The sequence below is a fragment of the Carettochelys insculpta genome, chromosome 8 (genome assembly GCF_033958435.1).
Source record: "Carettochelys insculpta isolate YL-2023 chromosome 8, ASM3395843v1, whole genome shotgun sequence".
Lineage (NCBI taxonomy): Eukaryota > Metazoa > Chordata > Testudines > Carettochelyidae > Carettochelys > Carettochelys insculpta.
In genome coordinates this window covers 66,648,630-66,672,536 of record NC_134144.1, presented here as the reverse complement: position 1 = coordinate 66,672,536, position 23,907 = coordinate 66,648,630, and the positions used below count along the sequence as shown (strand labels likewise).

Below are 23,907 nucleotides of genomic sequence, written 5' to 3'. Positions count from 1 at the left end.
TTGCTCATGTCCTTGCAGCACCTTGCTGTAAACAGCTCTCAGTACAGAGACCTGCCAGGTTCTCTAATTGCTGGACTTCCTCACAGTCGTCTTCATGATTATTTACAGTTCTGCTATTTGGGAAAACCATTCCTTCCTCCTCAAGTTTGGTGACACTGTGAGCCTAGCCTGGATATTTGAGGAGCTCCTGCTCCTACAGAAATCAGCATGAGAAGGATTGAAGCACACTGATGTAAAATAGCTGAGTGCATTGGCAACCTGTCTCTTGGGAGCCCTATATCAGTACCCTGCTCTAATTACAGCAGGTCTGAAAAGGCCAGGAAATTGAGCTTGACTGGATGGAAACACTTTGAGCCACTGCCTGTCTCTCCCTTGGAGTCCGGCCTCTTGTTTACAAAGTTCAGTTGTAGCAGAAACTGCCATTAAATAAGAATTCAGCTGTTTGTGTCAACGGTCCTTCTCAGTTACAGAAGCCAGTGCAGTATGTATGACTTCTTGCCCTGGCTGGTTGAAGAGTTCCAGGTGCATCTCTGTTGGCTTTTGTTGCTGTCTCACTGCTCTGTTACTTGCCTCGGGCAGCTTCTGCAGATGAATGGTTATTGTTTATTATCCATCTAATTTGTATCCTTCAGAGGCAATGTATTTTTGTTGCTGTTTAAGCTGTTGCAGTAACACACTCATAATGGTTTACCTAATGGGGGAAAACAATAAAACCACGTGACAAGTTGTTCCAATTTATCACAGCTGTGGAAAGCTGCAATTCAGCTAAAACGCCCCCACAGGCCAGCTTAACCCATATCAATATTTGATGATGGTCAGATCTCTGACTCCCTTGCAGTGTCCTCGTGCTTCCTCACTTCATAACATGCCTTGCATGTTACACACACTGCCTATTACGTCCTTAAAACATGTTACAAACATTAACTCCATAGTCTTGCCTGAGAGCTAGGTGAACAAATTATTTCACCTCAGCTCTGGTTTCCCCAGAGTCACTGAACTTGTGTCTAGAATCCATGACCGGTTCACGTGACCTGGGATTCCTCCACTTTTCTTTCCTCTCCTCACCCATTGTCAGGATTGCGAACAAGAAACTTCACAAAGTAAAAACCAACAGGCCTTGCAGAATGTACTGTAAACTCCATACCCCTCCTACTGCCATTACGATTCCTCCCTCCCCAAACAGTCCAGCAGGCAGCTCAGCAATGCACAGAATCTATTGTAGGCAACTTCATCATTTCTAAGGCCAGGTCTACACTAGACCTTAAAGTCGATCGGAGATATGCAATTCCAGCTACCACAGTTGCATGGGTGGAATCAACTTATCTACAATAGACTTACCTGGCCATCCTCACTGAGGGAGGTTGACGGGAGAAACTCTCCTATCGACCTCCCTTACTCCTCTTGGGACTTAGGAGTAAAAGGGTTGTCTGTTGACCCCTGAGAGTTCAATTTTGCGTGCCCCATTAGGTGCATGAAATCCAACCCCGGAAGATCAACCCTGAGGAGGTCAATCCAGTGGGTAGTGCAGATGGACCCTCAGTGACTTACTCCAGTAGTTTTCAAAATGGCCACTCGCTTGCTTGAGACACTTTGGGTTGGGTTTTGAGAAAGGCTGGCTGACTACCCACAACAATTTGAAAGCCATGTGAGCTGCAGGTGGTTTCCTAATTCCAGCCCTGAAGCACCCAGAGGTTTGGAGCGACATCAGTTCTAGTTGCCCGCCCATATCTTGGCTAGTTCAGTCACCCAAAGGCACTAGCTGGTGGTCAGACTGTGTTCTCCTGGTTGCTTTCTGCTGAGTTTTGCTCTGATTCAGTCTTGCTTTTATCAGCACATGTTGCAGGTAGCAGAAGTAAATGAGACTGAGTTAGGGGCATCCAAAGCAGGAAATGAGGCTAGGTAGTGTAGCATACTAGTAATGGTCTAGGTGGCTTTTCATTTCTCAGTCACAAATGCAAAGTGTAAGCAGCTGGTCACTGCTGTCTGGGAAATGAACGGTTGGTGTTAGTCTAGTAACTAATGAGCAAATGTCTTTACCCGACAAACAGTGTGATGGTTAGCAGTGGCTGTGCTCTGGTTGGCTGTGTCTATAAGGAGGCTGACTAGGCCTTGAAGACTACACTATGCTAAAAGGCAGTGTTGTCTACTGGATAGAACACTAGACGAGGATTTAGAAGACCTGAGTTCTGTACCTGGTGGGAGACCGTAGGAAGTTATGTCAGCTCTGTGCTCAGTTTGCCCATCTACAAATCAAGAATAATGACACTGATCTTCATCTGTGAACTGCTTTGAGATCTATGGCCAATAAATATTCAGTTTTAACCATAATTATTATTACCCTGGTGGGGTGGAGAATGGCAGTGCTGTACTTGGCCTGTTGCTAAATAACCCTGTAGGCTGAATTCCTCTGACAAAGCAGCACCTTGGCACTAAACATGCTTTAAAAATCCATTAGCCAGCAAATTGCATATTACAAAGGGGGGCGGGGGCACATAATCCACTTCAATGGCAGTGAGTGGCAGAGACCATTAGCCTTACAATAAATGGCTTTTTGGTGAGACAGCTCTATAATTCACTGGGTGCTTAACACTGGCTGGGGAGCTCATCGCTGTACATAAAACATATTACACAGGGCACCTTCCTGCTCATAGCTGTGAGAAAGGGCTGTTCTAATGAGGATAATTAGGAGGATTTAAACACACAGCAGAGGCCACTGCACTGCAGTAGCAACTCACAACATTTCCAGTAATGGACTGCTCAGTGCAGAGGGTACAACAATATACTAAGGAAGCTATTAAATGTCTATTTTGGGAGCAGAACAGCTGGGACACTGCAACTCCAGAGCACAGAGACACCCACCTCTCTGTAACAGCTCTGTAGATCTGGGGAAGCCTGGCTGGTTGGGGGACAGTAGCCATGAATGGATTTCCTCTTGTCAGCTACAGCTGATGTCTCTGTTTTCTTTCTGACTGTTTGGTGATCACTCAGCACATGCAGAGATTTTTTTTTTTTTTTTGTCAAGGCCCAAATTTCTTGGTCGGGGTACTGTCAAGGTCCAGACTCCAGATAGTAGTAGTAGGCATCCTTCAGTCTGCATAGACTATGGATCGTGCCCTTTATAGTTTCAATTGAGGACTTCATTTACAGCATCTACTATGACTATGAAGACCCCAACGAGAGTGACAGTCCTTGCTGCATCTCTTGCAGATGTGGTGGGTGTCTGGCAAGTCCTTAGTGTGCTTTCTGTGCGCTCGCTTCTCCTCTGCTAGCTGTCTGATCCTCATCTCACCCTTCTGAAGGCCCTTATGTAACCCCTGCCTCCATCTGCTGCGGTCGTCTGCTAGTTCTTCCCAGTTGTCCAGCTCAATGTCTACCTCTGAGGTCTCTCTTGCAGACGTCTTTGTAGCGCAACTGGGGGCATCCGGGAGGTCTTTTGCCAGAGGCTAGCTCACCAGAGAAAAGCTACAAACCAACAATTTTATTAATATAATATCAAGTAAATAAAAATGTCACGCTTTGCTTGAAAGCATATGGCAGTCCAGAATTGGTCCACAGGCTGTCTGTAGCCTATCCCCATAAGGCACTACATTAAAGTATTGTAGTAACAATGCTATTCAGGCCCATGTTAATTAAGAGGAATGAACAAATGCGTTGGTAAATGTTTTAGTAGATACATCTAATAAGGATGAGGCTAAGCCAGCCAGTTGATTGGCCTCCAGACCAGAACTTGCATCTGATGAAGTGGGTCTTTGCCCACGAAAGCCTGTGCTCCAAAATGTCTGTTAGTCTATAAGGTGCCACAGGACTTCTTGTTGTTTTCAAACCAGAATTATTACTGAAAAGTGAAGCCATCTTCAACATGAGTATTGGCTCAGAAAACTGAAGTGACTAGGATTACAGCTACACTGTAATAAAAGCCCATGCAAACAAGTCTTCATACTAAAGCATATATTGCTCACAAAATTAAAGTGTTTTTAAGGACTGTTCAAAGTCAGGGACAGTTTCCTGAATTTGGGCCTTAACCAGATGCATAAATCTCATTGACCTGTATGCTTGGGGATGGGGAGAGAGAAAACAAAAACTTTCCCCAACATCTTTTAACTAGGCTCCTGTCTATCACTAATCTGTGCACTTTGCTTGTATAGTTTTTCTCTCTTCTTCTCCCCCACCTCCAAACTCAAGCCTCAGTAAGAGCCATCCCATCCATAGGACCAGGTGGGGCAGCTGCTCCAGGCGTTGCGCTTTTGGGGTCTCTGTGGTGGTGTTATGGATGGGGGTGAGGATTACTTGGAGATGGGGGATTGTGCATGGTGGCAGCTGTGGCAGCAGGGGATCAACTGCCCCCACCCCCACACTCACCGTGTGGGCCGTGGGAGCAGCAGCCTGCTCTGCTTTGCCGCTGTCCCAGCCTGCTGTGCCTAGCTTCTCCACAGCAGGCTGGGAGGATGGCAGAGCAAAGCAGGCTGCTACTCCTGCCACGCCATGGCAAGTGGGGTGGGCAAGGTGACTCCCTGCTGCAGTTAGCACCATTATGTGCACCCCCTGGTCCCAAGTAAATCCCCCAGCCCCATTACTGGAGCAGAGGGTAAGGGGATGTGGCAGAGCAGGGGCTGGGCCTTGCTGGGTGGAGGGGTGGGGGAGGGGTTCCCCCATGTCCTGCCTTGGGACTGTCCTGTTCCCAGTTCTGTTTTTGTGGTTGTAGACAAACTGCTGTGTGGACCGTGGCTGTCTTTGGAAAGCACCTAGCACATTTTAGGCACGCCTGCAGTTGAAAAATACAGACATTCCCCCCAAGCATTTGTTCTGCGAACCCATTCTTACTTCCACCTACTTTCATTTTCTTAAAGAAGAGTTGAGATTGTAAAGCCCAGAGTTTTGTAGAGATGTGACTTTCCCTGGAACACTTTACTAATTAAACATTGAAAAGCTACAATACTGAGACTCCACAGTTCAAACATTTATTTTGAAAAAGTTTTAAAAAATATAACCAGGACATAAATACATATCTACAGTTACTGTACTTGAATCCTGATTCTAGTATCAAAGTGGATGTAATTTTACTTTAAATACACAGTAGATATTAGGTTCATCTGCAAAAGGAAATTCCTGTAAGGTTTTTTTTAAATTAAGAGTAACAAACCCCACTAAAATTAAAATGCTTTTTGATCCTACATAATGCATTATCTTAATACAGGATTGGAATGTTTTCTTTCTACACTAGTACACACTGAACAAGACTGCATAGTATAGTAGGTGAGTCTGGGTCACTGAATTAAAATCTCATCTGCCTACTAAGAGGATTTACTTCCTCCAATAAAGAGAGCTCCAAATTCAGTATTAAGATCATCATCAGGAATCATATCATCCATGAATTCATCTCCAGGCTTCTTCCACCATGGCCAGCGAGCGTATTTCAGCATGGTATTATGGGATTGCCTTGCTTTGCATGCAACAGGGACTGATCGACTCATAAAAACTTCAAGATCTTTCTCTGTGGCATCTATGAGACTTGGAGCACCTGTAACAAAGAGGAAAACTAACTGTAATTCTATCTGTGGAAAGTGAAAGATTAGCGCAGGCCACTAGTATTGGATCTATGCTCCTCGGTGCACAAGGTGATCTCTACTGCAGTGCTTTCTGTGCATCTGAACACCTTGCACCCTATTGGTCCTACCACAATCAATCTCTGCACTGAACAGTTGCCAGTTTCCTTGCTTGTGCAGTACTATCCTATAGTAGCTCAGCAGGTCAACAGTGTACAATAATTTACTAAAAATAGATTCCCCCAGCATTCATCTCACTTACAACCTCTGTGCTCCATATCATAAGGTAGTAACTGAGCATTTGCACTGTAAGCATCTTTAAATTAACAAACTGCAGAGACGCATTCACTAGTGTGAAAAACTTGTCTCCAAGAGAAGGTGCTAGGTCCTTCCTAATAACAAAGGTCCATCAATATCAAATGAACTATAGTGGAAGGTCAGAGGCAAAGGAAATTGACTGCTCCCGCAACTGCTGCATGAAGAGAAGATGCACAAGTGAATTCACATCAGCTGAGTTTGCTACTTGAAGCAGCAAGGGAAGGATGGCATAAAAGCAGTCAAGTATGAAGTGCATCTGTATTCTTTGACTCCTGAGCCCAAAGTTTCTAGACTTAAGCAAGGAATCCCCAGCTGCTGGTCTGGCTTAGCCCTAAGAGATATATGAAACTTGATTATTATACAAGCTTCTGTTACTTTTTGAAAATTAAAATGCGAACTCGTCTGTATGTTTACCTGCTTTAAATCTCATTTCCTTTTCCTACAGCTAAATCCTGTAAGCTCTCTAAAGATTTAGTATATCAGCATTGTCTTTACTATGAGATCTAAGGTGCAATTGACTTGTCCTTTAGGAATGGGAATAACTTGAATATTACTTGTTTCAGAGGGGTAGCCATGTTAGTCTGTATCCACAAAAACAACAAGAAGTTCTGTGGCACCTCATAGACTAAGATATATTGGTACATGAGCTTTTGTGGGCAAAGACCCACTTCATCAGATGCATTATTACTGTATCACGGATCATCCATGGCAAAGGTTAGCTCATCTGGGTGGCAAGAATATTGGAATACCCTAAGAGAATGTCTGTGACTCCATGATAAGGCTGTTGGAGTACCCAAAGGAATTTATTTTAATAAGTGGTTGGTGAAACCTACATGCGATCCCAGAGCACACAATCAGTTTGGGATTTGTGCCATTGCTGAACAGTCTGCCCTTAAGCTGGAACCCACATCTTGAGCCATGGCAGATGGCTTGCAAAGTTAAATCCATGTAGTGACCAAGGAACAAATCTAGAAACAGACACATACTCATCAACAGCTCCACATCAGTGTTGATCTGAGCTAGTAAAGCCTCCCTGCGCTGGTCTGCTCTGCAATCCAGACTGCTCCTAAGGAGGTACTGTGCCAGCTTCTCCTGAGCCTGCAGATGTAGTTCCTTACTCATTTCTTCAGACATTTGGGAAGCCTGGAGGAAAACATTTGTCATCATTAAGGAACAGTTGCTTTAAATCCTTTGTGAGCATGTTAATGTCTACAAAACAACATTTGCATTCTTCGTCTATTTGTAAATTTAATAATTCTGCTTACTCCTAAGTTTTCTCTGCAAAGTGATCCATCATCAGGGGATACAGCTTTCCAATTAGGCTTTTCTTAGCCTATTTTATTACATTAAGAATGAAAAAAAGATCCTGGTATATTTCTCTCAAAGACAAATAAGCAGGATTAATATGCATCCAGCTCACAGGGGCTATCTTGAGCACTGATGTTTATATAACTGTGCATATTTCTTCCCTCTATGGTGAGTGAGGAATGCAAAACTACAAAATCACTAGGACACACCGGGTGCAGTCTGATGTAGTCATCCACCCTTTGCTGTAATGCTAGTTTCTGTGCACTGGTGAATTCCTTCGGTTCTTTCCAGGGAGAGAGTGCCTGCCGTTTCCTGTGACACTTTTCCAAGAATTTATGAGCCTGCATGAAAGAAGATATCAAGAGTATGTCATTCACAGGTGTTTTTGTCCATCTTTCAAAAAAAAATTCTTTAAAGAAAAATGTCCTAGCACTGTAGCCAGTAAGGTGCAACTTTAGATTTCACAATGTAGCAACAGTACATAAGATGGCTTGATCAGACACAAGCCAATAACTTATTGTCAGTTTTACTGCTTATACAAGCTACGCAGAGAAACCAGCTCTAGTTCCAAAGTAACAGTTCTTATCACCTTTTCCTATGGACTGTTCCTCATTTTGCAGTTTACATATGGTTAACAGATGATGAAGTTTGGGCTTCTGGATTGATTTGCGTGGGCAGTTTTTGACTATTTTTATACACTCATCCCTCGCTATACGAGCACAACTGGTTCCCAAATTTCAGCTCGTAGGCGAAAACTCATAAGAGCGACACTAAATTCCCATTAAAATACATGTAAAAGTCTCCAATTCGTTCCAAGGGTTTGTAACATGACATAAAACAATTGAGTTTAGGTACTTTTCTGATGTATTTGAATAGTTTGGCACCACAAATGGAATGTAGCATATGTATGTAGAGCAGGGATTTCTAACCTATGGGTCGGGACTCAAACATGGGTCCCATTAGATTTGTGAAAGGTCGCCAGCTGGGCAGTTCCCAACTGCATGTGGCTGTTAAAGAAGCTATTTGCAATTTCTTAATACTGCTACCTCAGGCAGATAGCTATCAATAGCGATAACTGCTGCAGATGGCAGCTATCTCTGTCACTAGGGATAGTAATTACCTTATGCCTAGGTGCTGAAACCTTAACACTGGAGTTAATTGCTGGGAGCAGGAGGGCTGGGGGAGCCACCCAGCCCAGCAGCCCCAGTGACAAGGCTGCGGGAGGAGGAGGAGGAGTGTCTAAGGCTGGGGCTGTTGAGCGATGTGGGGGGAGGGGTTTAAGACTGGGGGAAGTTTGGGGCTGCAGGAGAGTCTAATGCTGGGGGCGGTTTGGGGCTGCTGGGGGGTGTAAAGCTGGGGCCAGTTGGGGGCTGCTGGGGGGGGTCTAAGGCTGGAGGTGGTTTGGGGCTGCTGGGCAGGTTTAAGGCTGGAGGGGGGGGCAGTTTGGGACTGTGGGGGGGCAGTTAAAACCTGGCCAAGGGAGGGGTCTGTGGGGCAGGCAGGGGGTCTAATACAGTAAACCCTGGAGTTACCCAGGGGTTGTTCCTGCAACCCCTGCAGAACTCGAATTTTCCTGCAAGGGGAGTAGAGCCAGGAACCATCAGGGCTGGTCAGTTTCCTGGCTCCCAGCGTGGCAGGAGCTGGGAACCAGGGGCAGGCTGGTTCCAGTCTCCCCATGGCTTGCGGGGGCCGGGAAACTGATCAGCTCAAGGGATTCACACTCTCGCCATTGCAGGGGAGGGAACCAGGCTAAGAGCCTTCTCCCTCTTTTATCCCCAGCCAAAGGGCTGACAGGCAGCTGCACATCTGAGGGAAGGGAGGGAGAAGGTTCCAGCTGCGGGTCTCTCTGCCCCCAGCCAAGGACCCCACGGCTGGAGCTGAGCCAGCTGCACGGCTGCGGGTCTCCCCGCCCCCTGGCCAGGGACACTGCTCATATAAGTGGGGGAAGTTCACTCATATAGTGAATAAAGGTAGGTATATATGTTCCTCGTACGAGTAAGTACTCATAAGTAAAGTACTCATTAAAAGAGGGATGAGTGTATTTGATTACTAAATTCAGGCAAAGATGTTATTTACAGAAGTAAATAAGTTGAGTCTCATAAGGAATTGCAGTAATCCAATCAATCTTGTCCAGCTCCAGTACAGAGATGATATACTTACTGCTCTCTGAATGATGACAGCGGCCTTATACTGCTTAAGAGATTCTCTTTGTTGATGAAGATTTCTCCTTGCCCTGTATCCCCTCCAGTGTCTCTGGATAGTTAACGCTGCCTTCTCCTCTATTTCCTGAATGTGCCTATCCAGCTGACCTAAGGAAACAACAACAGGAATTCATAACTATGCAACTGTGCTTGTGAGGTGTGAATACCCATGCCTTAGAGGACAAACCACCACAGAAGAGTCAGGTGCTGCAGCAAATAGCACTGGTGGAACAGTAGGTGGCACTCTTCCTTCTGAATCAAAACCTCAACACATTAATCTGGACCTGGACTCCTAGAGGTACAGTTCTGAGCATAGGCACACCTCTGTGGCATCTTTAATGAACACAAAGGGACAGGATCTCTCTTGTACCTCACATATCTCCAAAGAGAAGAGATTTCAAACCACCATGTCTTTCGTATCATTACTGAGATTCTGAAACATTTAAACCAGGGATCCGCAACCTGCAGCTCCAGAGCCGCATGCAGCTCTTTAAGGACTTTGTGGCTCCCAACACTATAAATGCAAGTTTAAAAACAAACAAACAAAAACAAAAAAGAAACAAACAAAAAAAACCCCACAACCCTCCTGATTATTTTTGATAAACAGTGAATTTCTAAAAGCCCAATGAACAATTTATATCTAAAGAGCAAACGATATGTGATCTCAAAATGTTGGAACTCCCCTCTTTAATATGTGTGCAGTGCATTGTGGGATATGATACTGTGTCTGTTTTTGATCATGTTGCTAATAAATTCTCTCTTTTCAAAATCAAAAGGAAGATTGTGGCATTCCTGCTAAGAAGGGCAATGCACATTTTAAGAAATAAAACATGAAGTAAAATTGGCACGATTAAAGTGGGGTTGGAATGGCTTCAAAAAAGAGGAGAATCAAAGATCAAAACAGAGAATTTCAGAGTGAATGGATCAGTCCTTCACATTTACATTGAGTTCGGTTGGGCTCCCTTTATGTCTCATTTGCAATAAGAAATTTGCCAACAACAAAAAAAATGAAACCTCAAGAGGCATTTTCTCAAAAAGCACACTACTCTTGCCGAACAGTATCCAGCTTGAGAGCCCCCCCGCAAAAAAAAGCCATGGAGTATTTACTATGCAAAGCAAAGTACGAACACATTTGCTAAATGGGTGAAATAACCAAGTAGCATAACTGTGGCTAGTTTTGTGGCAACTCAAGAGATTGTGAAATGAGGAAAGCTGTTCATGGATAGCCACTATATATGAGTGCTTTATCAAAGTATCAACGCAGCTGTACAGTGATATCAAAAACAAAAATGAAATTGTTCAGAATCTAGCATCTTCCAGAGAGAGAGAGAAAGAAAGCTCAGTAGTGAAAATCAGGAAGATAGTGAAACAAACACACACATATAAAGTCTGAGGAAACAGAACATGTAAAAAGTTTGAAAGTGTCCTGCAGTAAATATGTATCACATTACAAATCAACGTGTGCACTGTTCTTAAAACAGGGGTTACAAAATCTACGGTTTGACAGTTAGTAATGACCGTCATTTTCACATGCATTGTGGCTCTTAATTAATTGAGTGCTATATCAAATGTGGGGGGAGGAAAGGCTCTTCTTGCTGTTTTGGTTGCAGATCCCTGATTTAGACAGTTACCAGACACTTACAATATAAAAAGAGAGAGGGCAAAGATTGCAGGTAGACATGCCACAATGGGAAGTACTTTTATTTGTACAAAAGATTATTTTATGGAAATCTGGGCCCTTAATGTTTTTGATAAAGTTTAATATAAATCATACCAGCATGAACTACTTCCAGTAAAGTCAGCTGCCGTTCATGAAAAAGCCTCATGGCTCGTTGCCTCTGAAGCTTCAATTGCTGTCTGAGGGTCTCATCTTCTTTTTGCCTCTTTAAATGTTCCAATGCTTGTTCTCGCTTAATTCTGGAATAGACACGCATACTAAGAATTGGCCTAACTTTCAATTTCTCAAAGGCACATTTGGAACAAATCTCCAATCTCTATTCCTCACTAAGCTGAATGATCCAGCAGTGAGGCAGGAAATTCTTAGAATGAACTGAGCTGATCCCTTGAAAATGATTTGTGAAGCCCAATGCTGACTAAGTTAAGACCTGCTAATGCTGACAGTCTAAACACCAAGTCTCTTGGTATGCAGACCTATGCCAGCTATGCAGTCTAGTGTCAAACCAGTGGATATAATATGGCCTGGGATAACAGTCCAGCAACAAGGGTGCTGCTGAAGGTACTGCTGCTCATAGTAAGCCAGATTCTCAGCACACAAACTGACGTAGCTATACTGGTTTACATCTGCTGAGGCTCTAGTTTGGTGACTCCAGTCATCCACAAAACTAGCTATGCATTTCTGAATTGCCCATCACCATATGGCAAGTGTCAAGTGCTTTACAAAACATGGATAGTGCCTTTACTGTCTGCAAAATAATTCGCTCCTCCCCCAACCCTTCTATTTAAGGCTGGTTTTCTTAAATTGGATAACTGAGTGACTACCAGAGGAAATGTTGACAGGTTGTTGTTCTGCATTAATGTTAGTGATGGAAGGCTAGGATGGGGTGTCTTACATTGTCTCAAAAGCAGCAAGGCTCTGATTCTTCTCATAGGCAGCAAGTATAAGAGGCAAAGGAAGGCAATGCCTCCCCAGGGTCTTACTGCTCACCCGGTCCCCTCTTCTGACCATTCCTGAAGGCTCCCACAGCAGGTGGTTGCAGCTTGCAGACTGATAAATTGTCCCCCAAAGTGTGTTTGTTACTTTAAAAGTGAAAAGATTTCCAGCTTGTCAGACCTATTAACATGACATTGAACCTGTGAGAAAGCCATTTCAGTAGTAATGGAGAGATAGCTGTGTTAGTCTGTACTCCAACAAAACAAACCAGCAGAAATGCAGCACTTTAAAGACTAACAAAATGATTTATTCAGTGATGAGCTTTCATGGGACAGACCCACTTCAGATCAATTTCATTTCCAATACAGATTGACTTATATAATTTTTTTCTTTTTGGTCCTCTGTGCTTATATAAGTCAGTCTGTATTGGAAATGAAATTAATCTGAATAAATGGGTCTGTCCCACAAAAGCTCATCACCGAATAAATCATTTTGTTAGTCTTTAAAGTGCTATATTTCTGCTGGTTTGTTTCATTTCAGTGGTAAGGAAACCATTTAAACAGGTACGTGCCAACCCTGTTTACTGACCAAAACAGTTGTGTGTAACGATAGCTACAGAATCTTAGTTTAAAATTTAAATATTTCATTAGTTTTGACTGAACATTATAAAATCACATCTCTAAAATAATCCCTGAATAGATATTTAAATGCACAATTGAGTATTCAGTTTTAGCCTTAAAAACCTGTCTCTTCAGACCTATAGCTTTTTAAAAATAAATTCGTCAAAAGACCACTCATCTAAAATATACATTTTAATTTTAATTTCTATAATACAAAAATTTGCTTCCAAAAATCTTCCTGTCCCTTCTATCCAGCTCTACTTTCCTTTAGCGCTCTTAAAGGGACATCATTCCTTTCCTTCCAGATAGTCAGAAATAAAAGAGAAACTCATTTGTCCAGCTAGTTGATGAACTGTTTTTAAAAGGCGACTCCACCAGAATCAGCACCTTACCAACATATAAAATCCTTTGATGTGCCAGAAATCTTTGGAAACATATTTTAACATAAACAGAGTAAATGTTCGTAAACTTATCTTTTTATGAAAAGTTGCACAAAATAAATTAGTGTTCATTTTTCAAAAAACAATTAACTTATGAACACACTGTATTGTTCTGATTGGTTAACTTAAAATGTCTTATTTTCAGTGAGTTTAAATTTAGTAATCTGGAATGATTTCTTTATGTAACAGTATATATAAAACAAAACCAAAAGAACAGCTTAGTGAAAAACAATGAAGGGCTCCATCTTATATTCCCTAATATACAGTGTGGTAATCAGCAGGACACCTGACTTACTACAAAGCATTTAGAAATAATTCTGACAAACTCCAAGGTAGATCAGAAAACCTGTGACTGACATTTATTCCCAAATGTAGTGCTTTTAATTAGGTACCTTCTACACGTCCAGTCATCACAAACCTACATGCAGTGGAAAATATGCTCCACTTTCTTTAGAAAGAAATTTTAGAAGAGTGTTTTTCCCCCAAATGTCATTTGCTACATTTGGGTTCAGCGATTTGGCTGGAAGGGGTGAGCACAGAGAAAAGGGAGATAGTGGGGAGAGTGTGGGGCAGTGGGGGGAGAGCAGGCATGGAGTGTGGGCAGCACCACAGGCTAGGGAGGTTGCCTCCCCATGCAGCAGCTTTACTCACTGGCCATGATTCCTCTTGATCAGAAGTCATAAGGAACACCACAGAGGACGACTCATGACAAAACCTTATTCCTCTTCTTTCATTAGAAACCCTTATTAAGTCCACTAGTTGGGAAGCCACACGAGTGTAAAGTCTGCCCTCAGACGGAGTCCTCAGATGTATGTGTGTTACACTGTCACAGTTGTATGCTATGCAATGAATGGGTTTCTGTTATACTAACTCTCATCCTTTATATTACTGTGGCTACGTCTAAACTTACCAAAAACTTCTAAGTGGCCATGCTAATGGCCAGATCGAAGAATACTAATGAGGCGCTGAAAATGCATTTCAGCGCCTCATTAGCATGCCAGCGGTCGCGGCACTTCAAATTTGCCTCTTTTCACTTCCGTGTGGCTCATCTACGCAGGGGTCCTTTTTGAAAGGACTCCACCAACATCAAAATCCCATTATTCCTCTGATCTCGAAGAGGGATGACATAACCCAAAGACACTATTTCTCACACCCATCTGTCTGTTGTTACTCTGAACCACTGATCCAGGTATGGTTGCAAGTGGTGCTGGAACAACTTCAGGGGAGGAGACGCAACTATGGCATTGATGGGAATGCAGCTCTCGACTACACTGTCAAACTTTCTGTTTCGCTTGCTGCTGCTGCTGGCCATGAGACTGGTTAATCCTACACCTCAGCGGTCTCTGAGGCGGCCTGGACTGATCATATTGCCTCAGTTGGTACGGTCTTTGGAACAGCTGGGAGTACGTTCTTTGATATGGGCTGAACTGTCTGCACCCAAATGGCAGCATGTACATACCCAGAGTTCTGAGGGTAATATGGGAGTCCTTGCTGGAGTACAGTACCGCATCTGTAGATTCGGCAAAGAGTTTTTGCTTGTCAAAGGACAAGTCCTCCACTTTGCTCTGGAGCTCCCTGCTGACATCTGAAATTTGAAGGCAAGATGCCCTCCTCATAACTATGGCCGTGGCCATAGATCAAGCCACCGTATCAACCATGTCAAGGGCAATCTGGACACTGGTCCTGGAAGCAGCACAGCCTTCCTGGATGATACATGACTCTAAGAAGCCACTACTGAAAGCTAAGTACTCCATTAACGATGTTAGCTTGGAGTAACTGTCAAAATGGCGATTCGACAAATGCGCCACATAACTGGCCATTCGTAGCAGTAGCACGGAAGAGGAATAAATCTTCTGGCCAAAAAGGTCAAGATGCTTAGAATCCTTGTCAGTGGACTTGTACTGGGGCACCTTAGCTCTCTGCTTAGAGGACTCCACCACCAGTGAGTTTGGCTGAGTGTAGATGAATAAGTACTCCATACCAGTAGAAGGGACAATGAATTTCTTATGCGCCTTTTTGTTGGTAGCAGGAGCGGAAGCTGGTGTCTGCCATATGTTGTCAGCTGCTTCCACAATGGCCTCACCCAAAGGGATAGCCATCTTTGAGGAAACCGGGGACCTCAAGCTGTTTAAACAGCCCTTGCTTCCTCTCTTGGATTTCCACCAATTTAACACCTTGTGTACTGGACACACTGCGGAACAAGTCCTGAAACTCCCTGAGATCACCAGGAGGAGATGTATCACCAGCAATAACAGTCTGGTCAGATGAAGATTAAGAAAAATCAGTTGGTAAAGACAGCCTAAGAGGGGTGTCTGTGAGAAAAACAGGTCTCCTCTTCCCCAGCCTGAGGAGGAGATGGAAGCTGAGGCTCCAATGGTGGCGGAGCTACTGAAGATGGGCTGGGAGACCAGGATGCCTCGGAGTATCTTTCTGGTGACTCCCATCACTCATGCACATCTCATTCTGAACAATAACGTGTCTCATAGTCCCAGGATCTAGCACAGCAAGGATGGTGATCATGCCTCGCAGACGAGTACCAACTATATGAGAATGGTACCTATAATCATGGCTTTGTGAGGAATAAGACTGTGAGCGCCTGGATAAAGGAGGTGGCAATATGGAGGAACATCTACCCCAGTGGCTCTGTCATTCGACTTCATACAAAGAAGGAGACTGTGGTTTTAAAAATGGTGAAGGCGACAGCAATCTGTGATAGGGTGACAAGGAACGCAAGAATGGCAATGGAATTGAATACGTCCTGCACATATCTGCAAGGTAACAGAAATAGGCAGTGACAATAAGCAGTGTGGTGAAGGCTCGGGAGCGTGCCTGTGCTTCAATTTGGACGTAGCCTTGGTGTGCTTCAGGTCTTTACCTGTAGCTTTAGTTAAGTCCTTGGTAGACTGCAGGACAGTTAGTGCCAGTACAGTCAGTGCCAACGATTTATGGCCAGGTGCCAGTACAGTCGGTGCCTTCATCGGTGCCAGGGCTTCTGGTGCTGCTGGATTTGGGGCCGTTGGTACTGAATGTTGAGGTATGGAAACCACTGATGCCGCCTTTGGAGGGTCCAGAACCAATCTACCACTCGGTTCCATTTTGTGCGCCAGTGCCATTGGTAGAATTGTTTTCTTGGTCTTGGCCTTTTTCGATGTTCCAGAGACCGTTTCAGCAGCGCTTTCAGCCTCACTCGTCATTCCTCTGGGTAAACTAGGCAATGATCAAGTCAGAGAAGCTCTTGGACGCTTGCGCACATCAGCTTCAGAGAAGAGTGCTCTGCCCTTGAGCTGGCTACCTTGGGAGGGCTCAGCACTCTCAAAGAAAGAAGGCTGGAGGGCCTCGTATCATGCACAGCAGCACTTCCCTGTCCCTCCGGGCCCGTGTAGTAAGCTTGAACACTGTGGGCACTTCTGTGGAACATGCCCTTCTCCCAAGCCACAAATGCATTTAGAATGGCCATCCAAGGTGGGCATTGCCTCAAGGCAAGTGTCTCATTTCTTAAAATTGGCTGTGCCTGGAATGCTTATCACAGTTTCTTTAAAATGTAAATTAAAGTCACTTAAATAGAGATAAGGAGTCCGTTTGTTCCACAGGACTTGTCAATGAAGCTTAACTGGTAATAGCCATTGACTTAGATAAACAAGCAAATTGAAAATTTAAAACTTCAACTTTAAAACTTTAAACTTCCAACTCTAACTCTTAACTGTAAAAGTCTCTATTTCAGATAAACTCGAAGAAGGGAGAAAGAAGATGAATAACGGTCAAGGCTGAGGAGAAGATAGAAGCTTCACCTGGAGCCGATGGCAGTTGAGAGGCACTGGCTGAGTCCGGACTGTGCACGTAATAGAAAGGGCGCGAAACAGTGTGTCAGAGCCCATGTATGCGCGATCCAGATGAAAACGGCTATCAAGATCTCTGAGCTGCAGCACCAGGGCAAGCCTGACACCGAAGGTGGAGCTCCCATGGGGACACTCGAAGAAGAAATTATTTTGTTAGTCTTGAAAGTGCTACATGACTGCTTTCTTGTTTTGTAACAAGATTAGTTGGTTTCGTGACAACCATACCAACTTCCAGGGCAGATGAGCATTTGTTAAAGGCATGTGAAAACTGAGAAATATTTCTGAAACCGTACAGCTTTCAGAAGCATACAGCTAGCAGATTTTGAGATACCCAGCTGTTATTCTAAGGAAACTACACTCAAACTGTGAGTTTCAGCCCCACCTAAATTTAACCATAGTTACTGAGATCATAGTTTTCACAAAACTTGACAAATATAGTTAAGCCCTGAATTCACAGTCACAGCTGCCAACTGCTGAAGTACTTCAAGCATAGTCTACTGACATTCTAGGATGCTTTCAAACAGCAATGCTTGGAGAAGTCTATCATGGCCCCTACCCACACTTTATGAAACTTGGTTTATGTATATGCATAACTCAAGGATGTTTTATGTAAAACAGGTCACGTAACATTTTTAAAGTTGCAATCTTCTGAATCTGTCTATCCTAGTTTTGTTTATGTATCGGTCTTGTATGTCAAATTAGAAATATGATCTGTGAATCTGGCTTTAATTCTAAAAGGTGCTAATAAAGGCCATTACTGATACTTTAGGAACTTAATGCCTCAGAACTCAAGCCAATGACCCATGAATTTTTATTTTTTTTCCTCCCTGAAAGCCCAAAATGTGGTTGGTCTTAGAAAAACATATGACAGTGCCACCTAGTACTGGACTCCATCTTGAATCTAGTACTTTTCCATTAAAGAAAAGTGGGGATGAGGAGAATGAACAAAGGGTTCCTACCCCGGAGGAAAGTTTATTTAAGAAATGGAAAGCATGCAGGTCTTTGTCTAGAGCTGCTCTTTGAAACTGCCTTGTCCAGCCTAAGAGGATACACTTGAAGCAACCTGAAACAAAGAACTCTAAAGAACCTGAAAAGCTGTAGACCCAGGCCAAAATAAAAATCAACTTTGACTTGAAGCATTTTACTTGAGATAGGCACAACTGTTTAGGATAAATTTGCATTTAGCAAGTTTCTTAGTGTATTAGAATTAGCTGGTGTCTTTTGTTTATTTTAATTTACTAACTTACTTTGAGCTGTCTCTTTTCATTTGCAATCGCTTAAATCAAACTTTTGTTTATCATCGAGCCCACTGTAAATAATACTTACCTGAGGGGGAGTAATCAAAGTGCATATCTCTGGTTAGCAGAAAGGAATGAGCTTTGCTAGAGATGCATCAGGCAGACTGTGTCTGTATCTGATATTAAGGCAGGATGATCAGAAGGATCCCTGTGATTTAGTATGATCACACTGTTGCTCTTAGGAATAACTAGAATATAGGTTGTGGTGTGAAAGAGATAATAATTAAAGGTTTGTACAAACAAAATTTGTATTAAAATTAGATCGACTACCTAACAAAGGGAATTCTATCCCCCTGCCTCTGGAAAGCAATTATGTAGTCTTTGGAAGGGGGAATGACTGAGTGAATGGGAAAGGAATGTGAATATTTGAAGAGAGAAAAACCTGAAGTTTACCACAGCATCCAGATGGCCAAAGCAGGAGTTAAAGACTTGGGGGAGCCAAGACATTATCATATGGGCCCTTGGTAAAAGGTAGACACATGTAGGACAGACAGATGGCCTTGGATTTAAAGGCAAGCACCTAGTCTACAAAAACTAAGCCAGTCCGCTCTGGACTGGGAAAGATGGAAGGAAGTGGTGAGCGAGGCATCAGACACCAACAGGCGCTGAGCCCACGGTTATTGATGATGACCCATAATTAAGACATATAACACAGCTTGAAACAACACTAGAAAAGAAGCACCAACAGACTGATACCAGATGACAATGAAAAACAACTGCCAGATAAACAGATGTTACATGAACTGATTGTGGCCGATTAAGAGCTTACAGGGCACAGCATATAGACATGAATAGAAGAAAAGTCCCATAAAAGATAGCGTGTCTTGCATGGATCTTCGGGTCTCATCTTGTCAAGCTTGGAGCACCTGCTCCCTACATTAATTCACCTGGTCAGTAAATGAATGTGAGCAACAAACTGGTAACTATAACTTCGACAAGGCAGTTTGGGCATGTGAGAGAGTATGTGGGTACAGTGCACTATATGCATATGCTAAAATAATGTTACATTATCAATAAATATAGCCTTTTGCCTTACCCCCCCAAAAAACATGCCGTGTGATCTAACCCATTACATAGCTCAAGCAGTATTCTCACTTTTTGGCTTAACACTGTAGGTAGAATTTGAATTAGACTAAACATTTTGCAGCGTGATTGTATTTTTATAATATTGTGCCCAGTGCACCTGGTCCCTGATCAGGGTCTACTGTACAAACTAACTGAATAGAAATAATGACCATTGTGATGAGGTGCAGTCACAGAAGACCTTTTGAGATGTTCTCTGATGTGCTGGCCCGGGGTGGATGCAGTTCTGGGGCCCAGCATCCAGAAAAATCAACCCCCAGAAGGGATCAAAATTCCAAATAAATCTGTCTGTCACTGTGCAAAAGATTTGCACAGGGAGGGCTTATTAAGTAATCCCCCTTTATCAGAGAAAGGGAGCTGTGAACAATGGTAGCCCTCTCCAGGTAACAATAATTTACACTGGGCTTGATTATAAACAAAAGTTATTATTAAGCAGAACAGTAAGATAAGTACTTATAGATAAAGAACAAACAGATACAAATGAGTCACCAACTTGAAATGCATAGTTACAGCTCTTCTCCTAAAAACCTGGTTACTTGTGAGTTCTTACCCTAAACCCCCACTAGCTGCCTATGTATCTTTAGGTCAGAAATGATCATATCATGAACTGGGTCTCCAATAAAGATCTCTGTCTTTCTTAGAACAAAAAAGCAGTCAAGTAGCACTTCAAAGACTAACAAAATAATTTATTAGGTGAGGTTTCATGGGACAGACCCACTTCTTCAGACATAGCCATACCAGAACAGACTCTAAGAAAGACAGTCTTTCTTAGAGTGTATCAGGCAATTTCCAAAGCACGCTGAAGACAAAAGATGGAGGAGCCCTGGGGACCATCTTTATACCTTTTCCCTGTGAAGGGAATTCCCTTGTTCTCTGTGTAAGACAGTGTTTCTGAAATTATGTTCTGCAGAACCCCAGGGTTCCAAGGAGTGAAAATAAGGGTTCTGCAAGAAAATTCCATTGCAATAGCTGGCTCCTCTGTGGCTCTCTGCACTGCCGACACTGAAACAGCAAAACTAAATTTAATTGGTTTAACAGCTGGCAGGGCAGCAGGAGGGGTCTGTCCGTTAAACCAACTGAATTTAGTTCCATTATTTCAGCGGCAGCTGGGCAGGGAGCCTCAGAGAGCCCCTCACTCGCCCCACTGCCTGAGCGGACACACCCCACTAGTAGAACACCTCCACACTAGCCTTCCTTTTGCCAGGTGCACAATGCCGCCCAGCAGAGGCTCCCCAGCTAGCACCATGAATGGGTTAGTCCCAGGGGCTGGGTTTGGGGCTGAGGCAGGTTAAGCCTAGGGATGCGGGGCTGAGTGTGTGGGATGGGGGGCTGTGGTGGGTAAAGCCTGGAGATGGGGGGCAGGTTAGGGGGCCGAGGGGATTAAAGCCTGGTAATGGGGCACCGCAAAATTCTTTGACTTTAAAAGGGTTCCATGGCCAAATAAAATTGGTGGGAAATACTGGCGTAAGAGTATACTCTAAAATAGAGAACATCACATGAGCAGGTCACCTGTCTAAGTCCTTTTTTAGGCAATCAACTGTAGTCTGTCTGCTGGATTGCATGTTTACAGCCAAGTCCCTCAGATGGGGGCTGACACTCATTAAAGGCCCTTTGCTGGCTAATTATTGCTATCCCCTCACAAGCAATAAAGTAGTCACACCTTCTGCTAAGGTCTTCCAGGAGACAAACATTTGGAATACAAATAGGTAGACAATACTTATAACTCCAACTACAAAAATGATTACATGCACAAAAATAGGATTTACAGATTCAGCAAGTTATAACATTGAAAACAATAGGTCACAAGACATATTTTGTTCAAAACATCTCTGCATTATTCATATTTATATTCATAACCCATTTTCCATAAAGCATGGGAGTGCAGTGTCTGTCACAACCATGCTTTCTGGTCTGAAGCCAACATACACACGCCACCTGTCAGCAGTCAGAGATCTCTTTGTTCCCCTTGGCATCCTTCATGATATTTCCAAAAGCAGACTGTTAGCTTCTGGGGGGCAGAGACTGTCTATTGCATATGTTTGCCAGGTGCCTGATTTATTCACACCTTAAATCATGATCTCGCCAGATAAAAACAACACTGATTTGAGTTTCATTCTTTGTGAGAAGAAACAGGTGTCCTAGATCTCATACCTGGGTTCGCTGGCCAGACCTGAGATACAGCCCTTAGCAACTTCGTTCGTTACCATTATTTTTTCCTTCTGAAGATTGTCAGACATATTATACAAAACGTGTACAGGAATATGCAGTTCTTTGAGGTTTTTAAAAAAACACCTGCATGTTCATTGAGCCCAAGCAGATACACTTACTGCAACAACAAGTAGATGGTGAAGACTAAATAAACCCACCAAGTGAGGTAATCTAGTGCTCAAAAAGACAGAAAACTCTAAAGGTATTTGTGGCCATTCTAGATGTTGTTGCTATGTGTTGCAGTTTCTGTTATAATTCATAAATGATTCATACATATTTAAATACAGTTAAGAACAATATTAGGTACAATTTTGTTATGTCGAAAAATCTATTCCGTTTGTTCATACACTGTGTCCAGCATAGTGGTTTCTGAGAGTAAACACCTTATTTTCCTGAATCCTGCTTACAAAAGGATGTTTTTTACCTGAAACTTCTTTGTAAGGCAGTCACCGCTTTAGGAAGCATCTTTAATCTTTTTCTGGTTTGAAATCCCCTCCACACAGCCTGAATTAAAGAAGCTGCTTGATGCAATCTCTGAAATTAATGAAATAGTTGACAATATATTCCCAGCACATATAAAACTTTGTATTACTATTTGCTCATTTAGAATAAGCTCAGTGTTTTGTCAAATTTGACTTCAGTTTTCACATGCCCTGTAATTCACTATTTTCAAATACTTGGGTAAAATTATACTCCCATAAATAAATTATTAACATGGACCCTATATTTATAACCAGGGCAGCTGCTTTGTTCAACTGATTCAGTTTTCCATATGTGGTACATAAGCAACTTCAGAGAACAAATCCATCAGCTAAAAGTCTTTTATAAGTGTAAGACAGCTGGGAAAATACTACAGCTAACGTTTCAATCATAAAGTCACAGGACTGGATTGGACCTCAGTAGGTAGTCTAATCCAGTCCCTTTAACTGAGGTGGGATTTAAGTATTATCTAAGCTAGACCACAGATGACAAGTGACTGTCTAACCAGTTTTTAAAAATCTACAATGATGAAGATGCCACAACTTCTACAGATAATTTGTCTAGGGCTTAAGCTTAATAACGCTTACAGTTAGGAAGTTTTTCCTAAGGTCTAAATCTCCCTTGATGCAATTTAAGCCCATTGCTTTTCATTCTGTCTTCAGTAGTTAAGTAGAATAATCCATCATCACCCTCCTCTTTACAACTACTTTTTACAAACTTAATTATTGTTATGATGTCTCCTCTCAGCCTTTTCTTCTCCAGCCTAAATAAACTGATTTATTTTCAACTTTCCTTATTGGGCATGTTTTCTAGACCTTTAATCATTTTTGTTGCTTTCCTTTGAACTTTTTCTAATTGGCCACATCTTTCTTGAAATAGACACAATACTCCAGTTGAGGCCTTATCAGCAGAGCACTGCAAATCCAGATACCTGCTCTATATTTGCAGGTATCACATCCGTGGATGTGGAAGGCAATGTTCCCTCTCATTTTTTCTATCCATGAGCAGAAGAAATTTTATACACAAATATGCACCACCAGTAGAAACACACAGCTGTGGGTGCTCTGTTAATCAGCAGGGCAGCAACTGAATCTCTCCTGGCTCCAAGTGCTCAGCTTACAGGGAACACTAGTGGATGCAGCTATCCATGGCTCAGTTTTGCAGAGGCAGATATAAATTTTGTATACAGAATCCTGCAAGTTTGCAAATATCACCTTTACATTTGCAGGTATATGCATCCACAGATGTAGATTCGGATATCCATTGGATCATTTTTGCAGATGAAGATGCGGATACAGACTTTATATCTGCACAATGCTCTACTTATCAGTGCTGAATAGAGTGGAAAAATTACTTCTTATTTTTGGTTTACAGCATTCAAAATTCCAATCCAAAATTTTCCAGATCTGAAGAACTGGGTCTGTCTCATGAAAGCTCATCACCTAATAAACTTATTTTGTTAGTCTTAAAGTGTTACAGCACCACTTCTTAAAAAACAAACAAACAAAAAAAAAAAACATTCCTGCTACTACTCAACGAATGATGCTTTGATCACATATTCAGTGATCCATGATAAGCCCCAGATCATTTTCTGAACTCTTTGCATTTTGCATGGTCATTTCCCATTTTGCATTTGTGCAACTGATTATTCCTTCCCAGTGTAGAACTTTGCATTTGTCTGCATTGAATTTCATCCTGTTTATATCAAGGGCAAGTCATGCCTGACCAATGTGATTAGCTTTTGTGATGAGGTAACTAGCTCTGTGGACATGGGAAAGTCAATGGATGGGATATACCTTGACTTTAGCAAAGCTTTTGATACAGACTCCACAATATTCTTGCCCATAAGTTACGGAGGTATGGATTTGATAAATGGACTGTAAGGCAAACAGAAAGCTGGCTAGACAGTTGGGCCCAACTGGTAGTGATCAATAGCTCAATGTCTGGTTGGTGGTTAGTTT

The 23,907-nt window shown here is 42.7% G+C and overlaps 1 protein-coding gene across 4 annotated transcripts in view; it reads right to left on the bottom strand.

Annotated features, from left to right (window-relative positions):
* Positions 1-324: 324 nt before the first annotated feature.
* Positions 325-23,907, bottom strand: part of IQCB1 (IQ motif containing B1) — a 45,661-nt gene continuing 22,078 nt past the window's right edge. For 3 of the 4 annotated variants that reach the window (XM_075001257.1, XM_075001259.1, XM_075001258.1), the window contains exons 9-14: positions 21,891-22,000; positions 11,145-11,287; positions 9,330-9,478; positions 7,379-7,510; positions 6,848-7,004; positions 4,950-5,518 (exon numbers count right to left, since the gene is read on the bottom strand). In XM_075001257.1, the coding sequence (XP_074857358.1) occupies positions 5,292-5,518; positions 6,848-7,004; positions 7,379-7,510; positions 9,330-9,478; positions 11,145-11,287; positions 21,891-22,000 (918 nt within the window). In that variant the 3' untranslated portion in view covers positions 4,950-5,291. Of the gene's footprint in view, positions 692-4,949; positions 5,519-6,847; positions 7,005-7,378; positions 7,511-9,329; positions 9,479-11,144; positions 11,288-21,890; positions 22,001-23,907 lie in introns of those variants that run through there. The other variant, XM_075001260.1, reaches the window with a different exon arrangement.